The following is an 18683-nucleotide window of genomic DNA, read 5'->3' on the forward strand; positions in this document are numbered from 1 at the left end:
ATCAAGGTGATGGCCTAAAAACCGAACATATAGATACCTAGGAGATTATGGTTGTAACAGCCCGTTACGTACCGGTAATGTTATCATTGCATATGGTATTAAGCGCAGTTACAATCACAGTAATTGAGTTAATTAAATTACGGGTAAACTTTTTCTTTTATTCCATTCCTTTCTTTAAACATTAACCGTTTCCGTAATAAATTAAAACAACGCCATAATTGTAAATGCAAAACTCGCGGAAGCATAAAACATACCAAATATAATGCTCCTGGACAATCCTCAGCCGGATGACAAAGTTTCTCTGCTTGTGCCACTTGTGGGAAGAATCATACTGGTGTATGCCAACGCGGGAATAATTTGTGCTACAGGTATGGACAACCGGGACACTTCATTTCTGATTGCCCTCAGAATGCGAATCAACCTCCTACTCAAGCTCGGGTGTTCACTCTTGATGCCAATAAAGCCCAAAAGTATTCGAATCTGATCCGAGGTAATGTGATCTTGAATGGTTATCCTATTTCCGTTATCTTTGATTCTGGAGCATCAGGTTCTTTTATTGCGGGGCACACTGCAATGAGACTAGGTCTCACCCCGATTCCTTTACCCTATGAACTGCAAATCAATACTCCTACTGGAGGATCTTGTACAGCATCAGAAACCTGCAGGGGTTGTATTCTACAATTTGAATGAAGGACTTATATGGTGAATTTAGTGATTCTACCGGTATTCAGTCTTGAGATGATTATCGATATGGATTGGTTGGCAGAAAATGGAATAACTCTGGACTGTCAAGCAGGAAAGGTCATCGTTCCTTCTAAAGATGGTAATTCTCAGTTCTTTGCTACTATTTCCTTATTGCAAGTTAGAAAAGAACTCCTTCGGGGAGCTGAAAGGTACTTGTTGTTAATTGAGTCTGAGAATACGGTTGATACCCAACTTCAAAATATTCTTGTTGTTAATGAGTTCGTGGAGGTGTTTCCTGATGAAATTCCTCGATTACCTCCTCATCGGGAGATAGAATTTCCTATTAAACTTCTTCCTGGAGTTGGACCTATTTCTATTGCTCCTAACCGTATGGCACCACTGAAACTTCGGGAACTTAAGAAACAAATAGAAGAGATTTCGTCAAAAGAATTCATCAAACCCAGCACTTCTTCATGTGTGTGGATTACCGTCAACTGAACAAGGTGACAGTAAAGAATAAACATCTGTTTCCTAGAATTGATGATCTGATGGACCAGTTGAGATGTGCTAGGGTGTTTTCTAAAATAGATTTGCGGTCGGGATATAATCAAATCAGGGTTAAACCGGAGGACATTCCGAAAACGACATTCAGGACTCGATATGGTCACTATGAATATCAGGTGATTCCGTTTGGACTTACTAATGCTCCGGCAGTATTCATGGATTATATGAACCGTATCTTTCGCCCATTTTTGGATCAGTTTGTCATTGTATTTTTTGATGATATACTAATTTATTCTACCAATGAAGAACTGCATGCTGAACATTTGAGAATAGTCTTACAAATCCTTAAAGAGAAAGTGGTCGAAGTGTGAATTCTGGTTAAATGAAGTCCAGTTCTTAGGTCACATAATTTCAGCCGAAGGTATTGCTGTGGATCCCAGCAAAGTGGAAGTAGTAATGAATTGGGAGCGACCTAAGACCGTCACTGAAGTGAGGAGTTTCTTGGGGCTCGCAGGTTATTATCGTAGATTCATCCAGAACTTCTCCCAATTAGTACAGCCTTTTGAGTGGACTGACGCTTGTGAAGAATTTCTTTGAGCTAAATGGTAGATTGACCAGTGCTCCTGTACTTACTATTCCGGATCCAACCAGAAAGTTTGAAGTGTATTGTGATGCTTCTCTAAAGGGCCTTGGTTGTGTGTTGATGCAAGACCATATGGTTGTAGCTTATGCATCACGACAATTAAAGCCCCATGAGGAGAATTATCCTACTCATGACCTGGAGTTGGCAGCTATAGTGTTCGCACTAAAAATATGGAGACTTTATCTGTATGGTTCGCAATTTGACGTTTTCAGCGATCACAAGAGCCTGAAGTATTTGTTTGATCAGAAGGAACTAAACATGAGACAACGACGGTGGATGGAATTCTTGAAGGATTATGAATTCGAACTCAAGTGTCATCCAGGCAAGGCAAATGTAGTAGCTGATGCCTTGAGTCGTAAGACTCTTCATACTGCCACCCTGATGATAGAAGAACTAAAACTACTTGAAGCCTTTCGGGATCTAAACTTGTCTGTTAGCAAAAGAAGGCGTGGAATAAGGTTGGGCAGAATCAAAGTAGAGAATGAGTTAATCCGTAGAATAGAGAGGGCTCAAAGAGATAAATAAGGGACTAGTTCATAAATTGGCTGGTTACCAAAATGTTGTTTGGAATGAAAATAAATTGTTGAGGTTTCAAGGTCGGTTAGTAGTGCCGAATGATGAATTTAAACAAGAATATTTGTAAGAGGCCCGTAAGGGTAATTATACCGTTCATCTTGGATCCACTAAAATGTATCATGACTTAAAGACTTCGTTTTGGTGGCCGGGTATGAAACGGGACATTGCAGAATATGTAGCTCGATGCTTAATATATCAGAAAGTGAAATATGAACAACAGAAACCTTTGGGACTTCTTCAACCTCTGGAAATTCCCGAATGGAAACGAGATAGTATTTCTATGGACTTTGTAGTCGGACTTCCCAGGACTCGTGAAGGATTTGATGCCATATGGGTAATTGTTGATCGGCTTACAAAATCAGCCCATTTCTTGAGTTTCCGAACAACGTATAATACAGAGAAGCTCGCTCAGATTTATCTTCGAGAAATTGTGAAATTGCACGGAGTTCCCACCAGCATCATCAGCGACCGTGATCCCAAGTTCACCTCTAAATTCTGGGAATCTTTCCAACGAGCTCTCGGAATCCATTTGAGGTTAAGTACTGCTTATCATCCGCAAACCGATGGTCAGACTAAACGTACTGTTCAGGTTCTAGAGGATATTCTGCGAGCTTGCATTTTAGAACAAGGAGGCAGTTGGGACAAGTACCTTCCTTTAGTGGAATTTGCTTACAATAATAGTTTTCACTCCAGCATCAGAATGGCACCGTATGAAGCTTTGTATGGGAGGAAATGCAGATCTCCTTTATGTTGGGTAGAAGTTGGTGAACGAAGTATTTTGAGACCCGACATGATTCAAGATACTTCAGAGCAAGTATAGAGGATCAAGGAAAATATGCAAAGGGCCCAGGCAAGGCAGAAAAGTTACTATGACAATCATCATAAACCTCTAACTTTTGAGGCGGGAGACCATGTGTTTCTGAAAATCGCGCCCACATCTGGACTTGGCAAGAGAATAGGAACGAAGAAGTTGAGTCCGCGGTACTTGGGACCATACCTTATCTTGGATAGGATTGGAAAATCAGCTTATCGATTGGCGTTACCGCCTAATTTGTCGGGGATTCATAACGTTTTCCATGCGTCTCAGTTGAGAAGATATATCTCTGATCCATCCCATGTAGTACAACTAGAAGAGGAGGAATTAGAGAAAAATTTGACATACCCTATTCACCCGTTCCGAATTCTTGAGAGATCAGTCAAGCAACTTCGTTCCAAGGAGATACCATTGGTGAAAGTGATATGGAACAATACGACTACTTATGAAGCAACTTGGGAGCGTGAAGACAATATTAGGAATAGTTACCCGGAACTCTTCAATTAGGTACGTAGGTCTAATTTTGCAGACAAAATTCTATTTTGGTGGGGAGAGTGTAACATCTCGCATAAATTAGGAAGTTTACTTAAAATGCAATTATGAATGTAAATGCATGTTAAGAAATCGGATCACTAGTATAAAAGGATAGGATTAATTTTAATTACAACATACAAAAATCCTAGTTACTACTTAGTATATACATGAGATCATGTCCATCAGGAGGTCAAATTGGGTCCTAATCTCCTTAATGGGCGGAGGCCCAAGTTCCTTAAGGAAGGAGTAAATCAGCCGAAATCCCTTTAACCTTAACCTTTAAATAAAACATTAGTTATCCAAAACAAAATCTGCATGCTTGCTTCTCATTGGTCATGAAGTAAATCACTTATCCTCTTATCTCCTCTTCCTATGCGCCTGCTAAGTGATAGGCAAATCTGATTTCTTGCCACCTTTGTTCAGAATCTAAACAAAACTTTATCCTTTCCTTCTCCACTCTTTCACTCAGCCGTATGCCCTATGACAAGAACCCCAAACACCTAAGATTACATTCCTTTCCTTCTCCACTCATTCACAAAGCCGCAAGCCCCTTAGAAGAGAACATAAAAACCTAAGCTCACATTCTTCATTCTCTCTCCCTTGTGCGCGCGGCCGAACATCAAGAAGGAGGAGGTGATGTGTCTTCTCTACTTCCTTGTTCCTTTAATCTCCTTACGGTTTTGATTGAGTCCTTTTTTCCTTGTATGCAGATTGAAACTCGAGTTCTTGCATAGAAGGAGGGTGGGGGTGCTGCTCCTCCTTTGGTTGTTGCTCCTTGACCGATTTGGGAGCACTTGGGTGCATGCAAGAAGGTATAACTCGAACAACAAGCTCTCCCTTTTCCCTCACTGTTTCAGCTTTTGATTGTAAACAAGGAGGACATATTTTTTGTCATTCTCCTTTCCTCCTTTCTGTTCAGCCAAAAAAACCCTTGGCCTTTGGTGCATGCAAGCATAAAGAACCGATTTTGAGCTTGGAAGATAGCTCCTCATCGTTTTGGGACTGTTCATTTGGACTAGCAAAAATTAACAAGCCTTGCATGTGCTAAAACCGTGTGGACAGCATGTTAAAGACCTTGTTCGCTCACACTGAAGTCATGTAGGAAATGTTATGTTAAACGAAAATGGAAGCATCAAGGTGATGGCCTAAAAACCGAACATATAGATACCTAGGAGATTATGGTTGTAACAGCCCGTTACGTACCGGTAATGTTATCATTGCATATGGTATTAAGCGCAGTTACAATCACAGTAATTGAGTTAATTAAATTACGGGTAAACTTTTTCTTTTATTCCATTCCTTTCTTTAAACATTAACTGTTTCCGTAATAAATTAAAACAACGCCATAATTGTAAATGCAAAACTCGCGGAAGCATAAAACATACCAAATATAATCTCTCTAAGCAATACCATTTATTTCAGATTTTAGAAAAACACATTTTCAAAATTTAACACAGTGGTAATCGATTACCATCCTTGAGGTAATCGATTACCCAAGGTTACTAGAACCTCAAATTGGGCTCCCCTGTTTTCTGGTAATCGATTACTAGATATTGGTAATCGATTACTGAACTAGGTAATCGATTACCAAAGCTCTGGTAATCGATTACTTTGAAGACAGAAGCTCAATTTTTTGTTCCCTGTTGCAGGTAATCGATTACCAGTGAAAAGTAATCAATTACTATGCAGCAAAAATGACAGATGACAGCTTTTAAGATCCAAAATGAGTGGTCTAACTTACTCTTAACACATTGCTACTTCATATACATTTTACACATGTCCTAATGTAGGCTCTAGGCCCTTCCATCATGCATATTTATTATGAATGCATCCATTACAACCATTTGCAATATCCTAGCCATTTTACACAACCAATGGTCTATTTACAACTCAAGTCTTCCAATGCCTCAAAATACTATTATGTGGCCATGGACAAGTCCCATGCTCACTCAAAATACAAGAATAACAAGAGGCATAACTATACATCAATTTTAAAGGACTTAACATATAGTCATAAATATACAAGAGCATGACAATATCCACATGCAACGAGTTCATGACCTAAGTCCAAAATGTTAAATACAATGCTATGTACATCAAATGGAATCCTTCAATATGTCATGCCCTCCAAATGATCCTCACGCTATACTCTTCCACTAAGCGGGCCTCTTGCCCGGAGATCCACCATGCTCAGCAAGACCTGAAATGATGTCCCCAAACGCGGGGTGAGATATACAAATATATCTCAGTAAACCAAGGGTACTAGAGGATCACTCCACCCCATGGCTCACTCAATGTGCATACAATGATCATCATATAAAATGCATAACATACAAATATCACACAACAACAACTGGGCACAAATCCAAGGACATCCACATCAGGATTCCCTTAAAAGACCCCATCATATAACTCTCGGAATCTTCCTGGTGCCTCTCCCATGGTTGAGACGACCCCATGGCAAAACCCAACCGGAACTCCTCATGAGCCCTATCCAGCGGAAGTCCCACGTTTGGATCATCCTGGTATCGCTCCCAGAGTCGGCCCCACGGCAACAACCCCGACTGGAATCCCCAAATGATATCTCCAGCGGAAGTCCAAACCAACACACATCTAATGGCCAGAGATCACAATTATATCACACAACATGCTCCAAGCATGTCACACAATCATGTCAATAATGCATGAACATACATTTATACATAATCAAAGGCATCAAATCCAACCACAACCTTCCACTATGTGTGGTGGAACACACGAGGGAATAAAACCCAAGTTCCAAAGGTTTACCTCAACTTTGAAGCCAATGCTCCTCAACGTAAGCTCCAAGCTTAATTCTCCTCTATTGAGTCCGAGAGAGGAAACCTATAATGATCAATCAACATGATCATCAATACAATTTCAAGACAACCCATTCACTTTCAAATACAATAATTCTCAACAAAACAACTTAGGCCTAGTGGCCAACTACATTTAATCCAATTACTTCAACCATTTTAGTCATTAAACTAAATCACCCTTTATGCACAAGGCATCACTCATTGGTTATACCATATTTTCACATCATTTTCCTTATTTGCATCAATATGGTTAGAATCTCACACAAACAACACATCCAACATTCCTCCTTTCAATTTCACTACATCAAATCAACCTACCATTCATGTAAACACCAATCACGATCATATAACATCAACTATATCACTTTTACATCATCTAACCATCCATGACCTCAATAGGTCGAATTCTTCATTCTAGGATCCCAAAGGATTTTCAATCCAATTCAACACTTACACATGACATAATATCCCCTTATTAAACTATACCAATGCTTCATGATTCAATTGTTCAATTACACCACATACCAATTTCGTAAGGTCTAGAAACTCATCACAAAATTTCCTAAGTTAAAATTCCCACATCACCATAAATTTTACTTCATCAATCATCATCATTTAACAATTCAACACTCATTTAATCATATTCTACAACATCTCACTACACAATTTTACACAACTCATTTCTCCACTTTCATGACACTTATTTTTTCTAAGTTGAAAACTCAACATTTTCACCTAAATTTTCATAGCATTTCTAACTCAAGCAAGTCATTCTAAGACATTTTCAGTAATGCAATTTTTTCCATTTGAACCTCCTATCATCACCAATCAACAATTACAAGAATAGGATTCATATATTTTGATCCATGAAATCAACCACAAAACTATGTAAATATACTCACAAACGACTCTAGACACTCCACCAAGGCTTCACCAAGCAACTAGAGGCCCATTGCCTCCATGAACATCCTTTTTCCCCAATTTTCAGATTTTTCCCTAAGCCACAACCCCTCCAACAAGTGATTTCAAGGCTAGAGAGTATCACCAATGGCTTTAGAATAGGTTTTCCAATGAATTTCACTATAAATTTCAAAGGATTTGGCCAAGGGAAGTGATGGTTTGAATGAAAAGCTTGAAAGCATTCAATGGGGAAAGAACTCACGCAGGGAAAAGAGAAAGAGGAGAGAGAGAGATCGTGAGGTTTGTGAGGAAAGTGAAGACTTAAGTGGCTTTTTGGGTAAGCGGGTGCCACACGCGTTTTAACTTTAATTCAAACATCAATTTCAACTACAATTTCACAATCCACATATTTTTCTGGTTCAAGGCATATTTTTGTTTCCTAGAAATACTGATAAAAATTTCACGCTTATTGGTACAATTATACCGCAGTATTTTTACACCGGTAAAAATCACTATTCATCAAAATTTTCAAAACTTGCCTATTCACTCGATTTTTCGTCCTGAATCCATTTCCGGCATTATTTTTATCATTTGAGGTCTTCTACTCAATTTTTTTCATGCCTCGGGTTACGTGTTTGGTAATTTACCATTTTGCCCTTTTCACCCAGTTTGGCCTTAATTTCCGGATTTTCACTAATCCTTCCCTTTTAACCCACATTATAGCATATAATTTCATATTTAAAATTACGATGTGTTATATTCACCCCACCTTTTTAGAATTTTGTCCGCAAAATTAAGTTATACTTACATGCTAACTCAGGATACAGCCGGAGAATCTCAGTCTCCCGTTCCCAAGTAGCTTTTCCCAGCATACGGGCTTCACACTGAATCATTTACCTCACAATTTTCTGGCTTTTGAGCCTCATTTCACAATGGCCCAGCATTTCAAAGGCCCAATGGGAGTCTTTAATCCTTCTCGATTTCAACATCATTCGGTGACACCATATGTGAACAACCGGAGCATACATCGCAGTTGCAATTTTCACAAGTTGGGTTATATTACATATAGACCCCAGAATTTCTCTTTGAAGATTTTGCTAACATGTTTAGCTCGTCAACAGATCCACATAGGATCATATCTATTCTAATACACTTCGTGCCTCACCGGCAACTATCAGTCACTGACACATTCCATCCTATACTTAACCATCAATTTAATTTTATTCCAGTGAACTCTAGCACTTTCGTCAGGGAATTCCTTTTTAGCAACACGCATCACATAGTCTTACTTTATCCAACAACCAGCTTCTCTATACATCATATTCCACATTTCACACTGTTATGGACTCTCAACAACTTCTCAGTGCAATTCACTGAGTCATCATCTAGTTCACGCTCATTTGCAATTTCTTTTTTCTGAGGGGATAATCCCCATTTACGGCATTTAGCCACAAGTTGAATACACATACATTTTTCCTCGGGTTCTCAACCTACAACGTGCAATTTCAATCCTGCACCTACTACACAACAGGAACCATTCCTGTACCTTACACTTGCATTAGACCTTTCAGGTTTTCTAACTTCCATCAAAACACGTTGGCAACCAATTTCTCAACACATTTCACTGTTATTATATGGATCACACATTACAATTTCTATTTATAACATTGGCCAATTCAGATCCTTAAACCACCAATTTCACTCATGATTTTCTACATACAAGGCCACTCCTACCATTAACTTAGCCATCTCAAGGCTCAACATACAATTTATCATTGGTTTTCACTTTAAAGGCACTATGCCTAAGATTTCCATCAACTACTAGGTTCTATAATCTCAATATAGATCCCACACGCATTTCCTTCATGCCTCGGGTTACGTGTTTGGTAATTTACCATTTTTCCCTTTTCACCCAGTTTGGCCTTAATTTCTGGATTTTCACTAATCCTTCCCTTTTAACCCACATTATATAATTTCATATTTAAAATTACGAGGTGTTATAATGGTTTTGTCACTTGTTAACGATTGGTAAAATTAAATTTAAGTCAGAAATTAATTAGTATTTGAAGCATGATATTTCGATTAAAAACCAAGGATTAGGAGATATGGAAATTGTATGTGACGTATAGGATAATATAAAATAAAATTCTGATTTGGTACCTTATTGTTTAGGTGCGCAAGCCTCTAAAAGAGTGGACTGATTTGGTGATATATTGACTAAAAAATCTATAGCCTCAAGGTAAGTGTTTGGAGGATTAATCTTTTGTGACTTTTAATTTAGGTCGTGAATTTTTGATTTGTTGCTCATGTGTCCCCATAAAATTTTGTTTGAAAGTATTTGTGATTTGACCTTGAAGACGACTTGTTGGAATTCGGTTTTGGAGACATATTATGTTCGAAATATTGGTGCCATAGTCCATGAGAACTATGATTTTTCTGATTCCGAATTTTTTTGGTCATGCTCATGAACATCATATATCAACATATTGTCATGTGTGTGAAGCATAATATAGAATAACATACATCATGGTACATGTAGTTTGGAAAACCGAAAATTTTGAAATGAAGCATATGTTTGAGCATACATCATATAGGCATCCCTCAGGTACCAGGGAGAAGGAGCCGTGGCTCAATTCGCATAGGCTTCAATTCAAATTCACCTCTGTCAGGGCCAAATGGAATCTCCCTTGAGTTCAGTTAGTATGTGCACCTTAGTGCTAGATACATACAATACTCTGGCGTTATATATGCATTCGGTTGCATTTTGGCATTTGTTCGGAATTTATTTGATGATGTGACATATTTTGGAAATTCTATATCTAAATTAATATTGTTGCATTATTGGATTTTCTATCACACTACTGGGAATTTTTTCACCCCTTTTGGAGCTCAATTTTTATAAAATTGCAGGAGGACGAAGAAGTATTTGATGGAGTAATTGTCTTGGAAAAAATTCTGTTTAAGTTCATTGTTGTTTGGTCATGCTACGTGTGTTCACTGTTTTTGGTTGGCTTGAGTGTGGAACGTTGAACTTGATGTAATAATTTGGAGATTGGCAAGTTTAGAATTTGTTTTCTGTTTTGTTGTGAAACATGGTCGTAGCATGAATTTTTATGATATTTTTTTTGTATGGAACTTATGTAACCCCGTACTTTATTACTTAGTTATCAAATTTTCAGTTCTTAAACAAATTAAGACTTTTGAATGTAAAGTATGATTTAGTTGGCTGAAAATGTGTAAAATTATAATGGTTAATTGTTAGTAATGATTAGGTCCCGTGTAGTTGAATTTTATTGGAAGCAATCTGGGTTCTATTGGCCTATAGAGTGTATTTTTTTAAAAACAAATTTTGTATGTATTAAATTCGGATTTTTACTCTAATTTAACCTGCATCTTGCGAGTTCTGTTTCCGGAGCTACAGATCTCCAAATGCTATAAATTTTATATGTACGTAAAGCCCCAAATGTCTAATTTCAAATTATAACACATCCATTTCAAAAGATTGTATTTTCGATTTTATAGAATTTTTGTTAGACAGATAGCTTTTCTGAAATATTTACGATTTCAGCTTTACACGTTTTTATGAAATCTCTAGCCGTTTTACCTAGGTGATTCGAGTTTAATGCAAGTTTTATCACGTGACGTTGAAATGCATGTACATAATTGATTTCGTTATCGTTGCGACTTTAATAAGATTTAGCAGGCATCTCCCTTGGATACATACAGGGGAGGGTGTCACAGTTACAGTCAGTCTTTTCCTATTCTTGGAGGGATGTTCCAAGTATAAATAAGGGATGTTCCAACTCTTGTAATTAGATTTTGAAGTTATAATATAATAGAGAGGTTTCTTCTCTTTGGTTCTTATCTAGAACTCTGAACTTATCAAGAATTACAACATTATGTGGAGTTAGATGACATGGTGCACATGGCCATAAAGGTGGAGAGGCAACTCAAAAGGAAGGGTACCATGCGTACGGGGCAGAATTCAAGTTCGTCTTCAAGACCAACATGGAATAAAAATGAAGAGAAGCATCATTCTGAATCTCCAGTTGGTTCCTCTAAAACCAACCAAGTTGTGAACACTTCCAACCAAGGTAAAACTGAATCTCGCACCTCTAAAAATAGATACATAGAATGTTTTAAGTGTTTGGAAGGGGTCATATTGCTTCTCAATGTCCAAACAACAAAGTCATGATTTTGAAAGATAATGGGGATATTGAAAGTGAAGATGAATCTAATAATGAATCCATGCCTTCTTTAGAAGATGCACGTGATATTAAATTACCAGTTGAAGTAGAGCTTTTAGTTTCTGGACGAGCTCTTAATGTTCAAGTTAAAGAAGATAAAGAGTTGCAGCGAGAAAATATTTTTCATACTAGATGCAATGTAAACGACAAGGTGTGTTCCATGGTTATAGATGGAGGAAGTTGCACAGATGTTGCTAGTACTAGTTTGGTGGAAAAGTTAAATTTGGCAACTCTAAAGCATCCCAGACCATATAAACTACAATGGTTGAATGATTGTGAAAAAATCAAGGTGAACAAGCAAGTGGTAGTTCCATTTTCAATTCGAAAGTATAAGGATGAGGAGTTATGTGATGTTGTGCCAATGCAAGCCGGACATGTTTCTTAGGGCGTCCATGGCATTTTGACATGCACGATGGGTACACTAATAATAGATACTCGTTGGTTATGAGTAACAAAACCATTACTCTTGCTCCTTTAAGTCCAATGCAAGTGTAAGAGGATCAAGTATGGTTCAAAAAAGAGAGTGACCAGAAAAAAGAAAGAGAAAATCCGAGAGAAAAAGAGAGTGAATAATAAGTTTCAGGTAGTGAGAAAAGAAAAGAGAGAAAAAAGGAGAACTTCTTTGTGAAAGTTGATGAGATTAACAAAACATTGGTCCTAAAACAGCCTATAATTGTACTCCTGTATAAGGAGGCTTGCTTTAACTCTAATGAAGTTGATTCTTCATTGCCTAGTGAAATTGTTTCTGTTTTGCAGGACTTTGAGGATGTGTTCCCTGAAGAAATACCCGATGGTTTACCACCAATAAGGGGGTATAAAGCACCAAATTGATTTCATACCAGGGACAAAAATTTCAAATAGGCCAGCATATATAACCAAACTTGAAGAAACAAAGGAGCTCCAAAGGCAAGTTAATGAGCTTATGCAAAAGGGGCATGTGCGTGAGAGCATGAGTCCCTGTGCTGTTCCAGTATTACATGTGCCTAAGAAAGATGGTTCTTCGAGGATGTACGTTGACTGTCGTGCCATCAAAAATATCACTACAAGGTATAGACATCCCATTCCTCGAATTGATGATATGTTAGATGAGTTGCATGGTGCAAGTGTTTTTACTAAAATTGAGCTTAGGAGTGGATATCATCAAATCAGAATGAAAGAAGGTGATGAGTGGAAAACTGCATTCAAAACAAAATATGAGTTGTATGAGTGGTTGGTTATACCGTTTGGTTTAACTAATGTGCACAACACCATTATGAGATTGATGAATCATATTTTGCGTGCATTCCTTAAAAACTTATTGGGTGAGTATTTTGATGACATTACGATTTATAGCCTAAACTTGAGTGAGCATGTTAAGTATTTAAAGTTTGTTTTGAATGTTTTGAGAAAGGAGAGATTTCCAGCCCAAAGACGTTCCAAACTGCTTCTAAGGGGTGATCGACCATTTCAAGTGATTGAGAGGATAAATGATAATGCCTACAAGCTTGACCTTCCAGGTGAGTGCATTGTTAGTGCAACATTTAATGTTTCTGATTTATCTCCTTTTGATGTAGGTGCAGATTTGAGGACAAATCCTTTTGAAGAAGGAGGGAATGATATGAATAAGGAGACAACACGTAGTGATCCATTACAACTGTCAAATGAGCCAATCACAAGATCAAGTGCCAAGAAGTTTAAAGAAACTCTTAGTGAGCTGATTCAAGAAATGTGGGCTAATTATGAAGACATCAAGTCCAAATTAAATCGTAATCAAAAGTTAGTTAACGCCATTAATGCAAGGGAGGTTGAGTGGAATAACTAGCAATTTTCAATGTCATTAATGCTTAGTGGGGCTGATAGAATTTTCAATGTTATTAATGCTTAGTGGAGTGATTCACATTTCCAATGTCATTAATGTTTAGTGGGCCGATTATAGTCTTTTCCTTTTTCCTAGTTGTCAACTTTAAATTATGTCTTTTCATTTGTCAGTCTTTTCCTATTCTTGGAGGGATGTTCCAAGTATAAATAAGTGATGATACAACTCTTATAATTAGATTTTGAAGTTATAATATAATAGAGAGGCTTCTTCTCTTTGGTTCTTATCTAGAACTCTGAACTTATCAAGAATTACAACATTATGTGGAGTTAGATGACACATGGTGCACATGGCCATAAAGGTGGAGAGGCAACTCAAAAGGAAGGGTACCATGCGTAAGGGCCAGAATTCAACTTCGTCTTCAAGACCAACATGGAATAAAAATGAAGAGAAGCATCATTCTGAATCTCCAGTTGGTTCCTCTAAAACCAACCAAGTTCTCAAACCTCTAAAAATAGAGACATAAAATATTTTAAGTGTTTGGAAGGGGTCATATTGCTTCTCAATGTCCAAACAACAAAGTCATGATTTTGAAAGATAATGGTGATATTGAAAGTGAAGATAAATCTAATAATGAATCCATGCCTTCTTTAGAAGATGCAAGTGATATTGAATTACCAGTTGAAGTAGAGCTTTTAGTGTCTGGACGACCTCTTAATGTTCAAGTTAAAGAAGATAAAGAGTTGCTGCGAGAAAATATTTTTCATACTAGATGCAATGTAAAGGACAAGGTGTGTTCCAGGGTTATAGATGGAGGAAGCATTACAGATGTTGCTAGTACTAGTTTGGTGGAGAAATTAAATTTGGCAACTCTAAAGCATCCCAGACCATATAAACTACAATGGTTGAATGATTGTGAAAAAATCAAGCGGAACAAGCAAGTGGATGAGTAACAAAACCATTACTCTTGCTCCTTTGAGTCCAATGCAAGTGTATGAGGATCAAGTATGGTTGAAAAAAGAGAGTGACCAGAAAAAAGAAAGAGAAAATCCGAGAGAAAAAGAGAGTGAATAATAAGTTTCAGGTAGTGAGAAAAGAAAAGAGAGAAAAAATGAGAACTTCTTTGTGAAAGTTGATGAGATTAACAAAGCATTGGTCCTAAAACAGCCTATGATTGTACTCCTGTATAAGGAGGATTGCTTTAACTCTAATGAAGTTGATTCTTCTTTGCCTAGTGCAATTGTTTCTGTTTTGCAGGATTTTGAGGATGTGTTCCCTGAAGAAATACACGATGGTTTACCACCAATAAAGGGTTATAAAGCACCAAATTGATTTCATACCAGGGACAACAATTCCAAATAGGCCAGCTGTTGCAACTTTAGAAAGTGTACCAGTCGTACAAGTAATAAAATGATAAATAAATATCGTTTCCACGAGGATTTATGTTCAAACACTAACTAACCACTTATAATTAAGTTGAATCAAACAAGAATTCATTGAATGCATTGATAACTGTCACCAGAATTTGAATTGTATTTGGACTTGGTAAAATAACTGAAATGTGAATTATAATTTTACAACAAGTAGTAAGAAATCAATGTCCCTCAACCATAAACTTATGTAAGAATCAATCCTATTATGAATTATCTCCCATGTGATGTCAATCAACCTTTTTCTTATCACCAAGATGTAATCCCTTACTATCTTGGTTGATACATTAATCAAGAACCCCAATCCCTTGGTGATTCCCTTCTTAATACATACATTAAGCACTAAGATTTTAAAGATTACATCAGAGTCCTAGTTCCAATCCCTTGAATACTAGAACACTGATGATGAAATTGCTAGTTACAGAAATAATGTAAACATTCATGTTCTACACTGCTCCCTTAATGGAAAGAATTGACAAAGACAATTTCATATCATCACATAAAAGATAATCACAATATTCAATCAACCATATATAAATTCATCTTTGAGTTCCATTGAAATCTAACTACAAAGGACTCTACTCAGACATACAAAAAGAAATAACAAGAGAAGAGGAAAGATCAAACTCTATCATCATGATGTTGAATCTTCAATCTTCAATCACAATTACATAAAGTACACTAAACTAATACAATATTAGGACCTAAGGAATTTAGAAGTTAGTTAATGCCATCAATGCAATGGAGGTTGAGTAGAATAATTAGCAATTTTCAATGTCATTAATGCTTAGTGGGGCTTATAGCATTTTCAATGTTATTAATTCTTAGTGGGGTTGATTCACATTTCTAATGTCATTAATGTTTAGTGGGCTGATTAGAGTTTTTTCCTTTTTCCAAGTTGTCAACTTTAAATTATATCTATTCATTTGTCAGTCTTTTCTTATTCTTGGAGGGATGTTCCAAGTATAAATAAGGGAGGATACAACTCTTGTAATTAGATTTTGAAGTTATAAAATAATAAAGAGGTTTCTTCTCTTTGGTTCTTATCTAGAACTCTGAATTTATCAAGAATTACAACATTATGTGGAGTTAGATGACACATGGTGCACATGGCCATAAAGGTGGAGAGGTAACTCAAAAGGAAGGGTACCATGCGTAAGGGGAAGAATTCAACTTCGCCTTCAAGACCAACATGGAATAAAAATGAAGAGAAGCCTCGTTCTGAATCTCCAGTTGGTTCCTCTAAAACCAACCAAGTTGTGAACACTTCCAACCAAGGTAAAACCGAATCTCAAACTTCTAAAAATAGATACATAAAATGTTTTGAGTGTTTGGGAAGGGGTCATATTTCTTCTCAATGTCCAAACAACAAAGTCATGATTTTGAAAGATAATGGTGATATTGAAAGTGAAGATGAATCTAATAAAGAATCCATGCCTTCTTTAGAAGATGCAAGTGATATTGAATTACCAGTTGAAGGAGAGCTTTTAGTGTCTGGACGAGCTCTTAATGAGCAAGTTAAAGAAGATAAAGAGTTGCAGCGAGAAACTATTTTTCATACTAGATGCAATGTAAAGGACAAGGTGTGTTCCGTGATTATAGATGGAGGAAGTTGTATAGATGTTGCTTGTACTAGTTTGGTGGATAAGTTAAATTTAGAGACTCTAAAGCATCCCAGACCATATAAACTACAATGGTTGAATGATTGTGGAAAAATCAAGGTGAACAAGCAAGTGGTAGTTCCATTTTCAATTGGAAAGTATAAGGATGAGGAGGTGTTATGTGATGTTGTGCCAATGAAAGCTGGACATATTCTCTTAGGGCGTCCATGGCAGTTTGATATGCACGATGGGCACACTAATAGATACTTGTTGGTTATGAGTAACAAAACCATTACTCTTGCTCCTTTAAGTCCAATGCAAGTGTATGAGGATCAAGTATGGTTGAAAAAAGAGAGTGACAAGAAAAAAGAAAGAGAAAATTCGAGAGAGAAAAAGAGTGAAAAACAAGTTTTAGGCAATGAGAAAAGAGAAGAAAAGAGAGAAAAAAGGAGAACTTCTTTGTGAAAGTTGGCGAGATTAACAAAGCATTAGTCCTAAAACAGCCTATGATTGTACTCCTGTATAAGGAGGCTTGCTTTAACTCTAATGAAGTTGATTCTTCTTTGCCTAGTGCAATTATTTTTATTTTGCAGGATTTTGAGGATGTGTTCCCTGAAGAAATACCCGATGGTTTACCACCAATAAGGGGGTATAGATCACCAAATTGATTTCATACCAGGGACAACAATTTCAAATAGGCCAGCATATAGAACCAACCTTGAAGAAACAAAGGAGCTCCAAAGGCAAGTTAATGAGCTTATGCAAAAGGGGCATGTGCGTGAGAGCATGAGTCCATGTGCTGTTCCAGTATTGCATGTGCCTAAGAAAGATGGTTCTTGGAGGATATGGGTTGACTGTCATGCCATCAAAAATATCACTGTAAGGTATAGATATCCCATTCCTCGAATTAATGATATGCTAGATGAGTTGCATGGTGCAACTGTTTTTACTAAAATTGATCTTAGGAGTGGATATCATCAAATCAGAATGAAAGAAGGTGATGAGTGGAAAACTGCATTCAAAACAAAATATGAGTTGTATGAATGGTTGGTTATACCGTTTGGTTTAACTAACGCACACAACACCTTTATGAGATTGATGAATCATATTTTGCGTGCATTCTGTAAGAGCTCGTTGTACACCGGTGTTGTTAACATTAATCATGATATTAAGCGCAGTTACAATCACAGCAATTCATTTATAAAAATGCGAATAAACTTTTTCTGATTATTACGCGAGCATTTAAAACAATAAAAGCGTAATAATTAAAAGTTGTGACCATAACTGTAAACTCTTGCGGAATACTTATTTAAACTATTTTTACATCTTACTTTACTTATTATAAGTCACTAAGGGGTTCCCATAAACCCACTTAGCCAATTTGCCAATCTTACGTTTTTACCTATCTGAACATGGTTCACTAATTATTTTTCTACGAACGCACCGGACGAAATCAGACCTTCCTCTCTAGTTATCTTTTTTCTTATTTAAATACCTTTCTAAAAAGATATCACACGCTTTAATCGGAGCTCGTTTGCTCCGGTTAACGCCGTTTGAAGTTGGACAAGCAAAACTGCCAACCAACCCCAAAACAGCTCAAAACCACACTCACTCTACGAATTACTGCAGAGAATCCCCTCATCCAATTGCTCTCAAATTTTTATGCTACAAACTAGACACCTAGACCTTAAATTTTATATATCATATGCTTAATTTGACTGAGAAACGAAGCAGGAATTAATTTCCCAAAAACTGCCAGAAACAGCCCCTGCATAAGAGGGTTCTGGACAGTCAGTTTTCACTGGCTTCTACAGGGCTGCGTGCAACCTAGAATATTCTCATATTTTGACACAATGTAGGGGACATCTCAAGCTTTAAAATGGAATATGGCACGTCCCTATCAGACCTTTGTTGAGGGAGATATGCTCTCCCGAAGTTCGTCTAAAATCTGCCAATTCTACAGAAAATTCGCCAGAGTTTCCTTTGTTTTTCCTAAACTCCCCAAATTTACGTAAGCTCACTAGTACCTCAAATGTACCTAATAATCCAATGGGTGGCACACACAAGGACCAACAATGTCTTGGGGCACTTACAACCCAACTCAATTTATATTTA

General features: G+C 37.1%; 1 protein-coding gene across 1 annotated transcript; it reads left to right on the forward strand.

Annotated features, from left to right (window-relative positions):
• Positions 1–750: 750 nt before the first annotated feature.
• On the forward strand, positions 751–1182 carry LOC133310505 (uncharacterized). Its single transcript, XM_061511438.1, has one exon. The coding sequence runs from the start codon at positions 751–753 to the stop codon at positions 1180–1182; it is 432 nt and encodes a 143-aa protein (XP_061367422.1).
• Positions 1183–18683: the final 17501 nt, after the last annotated feature.

Source organism: Gastrolobium bilobum, unplaced genomic scaffold (genome assembly GCF_033153095.1).
Source record: "Gastrolobium bilobum isolate Gb01-03AN ecotype WA unplaced genomic scaffold, APGP_CSIRO_Gbil_v1 utg96454, whole genome shotgun sequence".
Lineage (NCBI taxonomy): Eukaryota > Viridiplantae > Streptophyta > Magnoliopsida > Fabales > Fabaceae > Gastrolobium > Gastrolobium bilobum.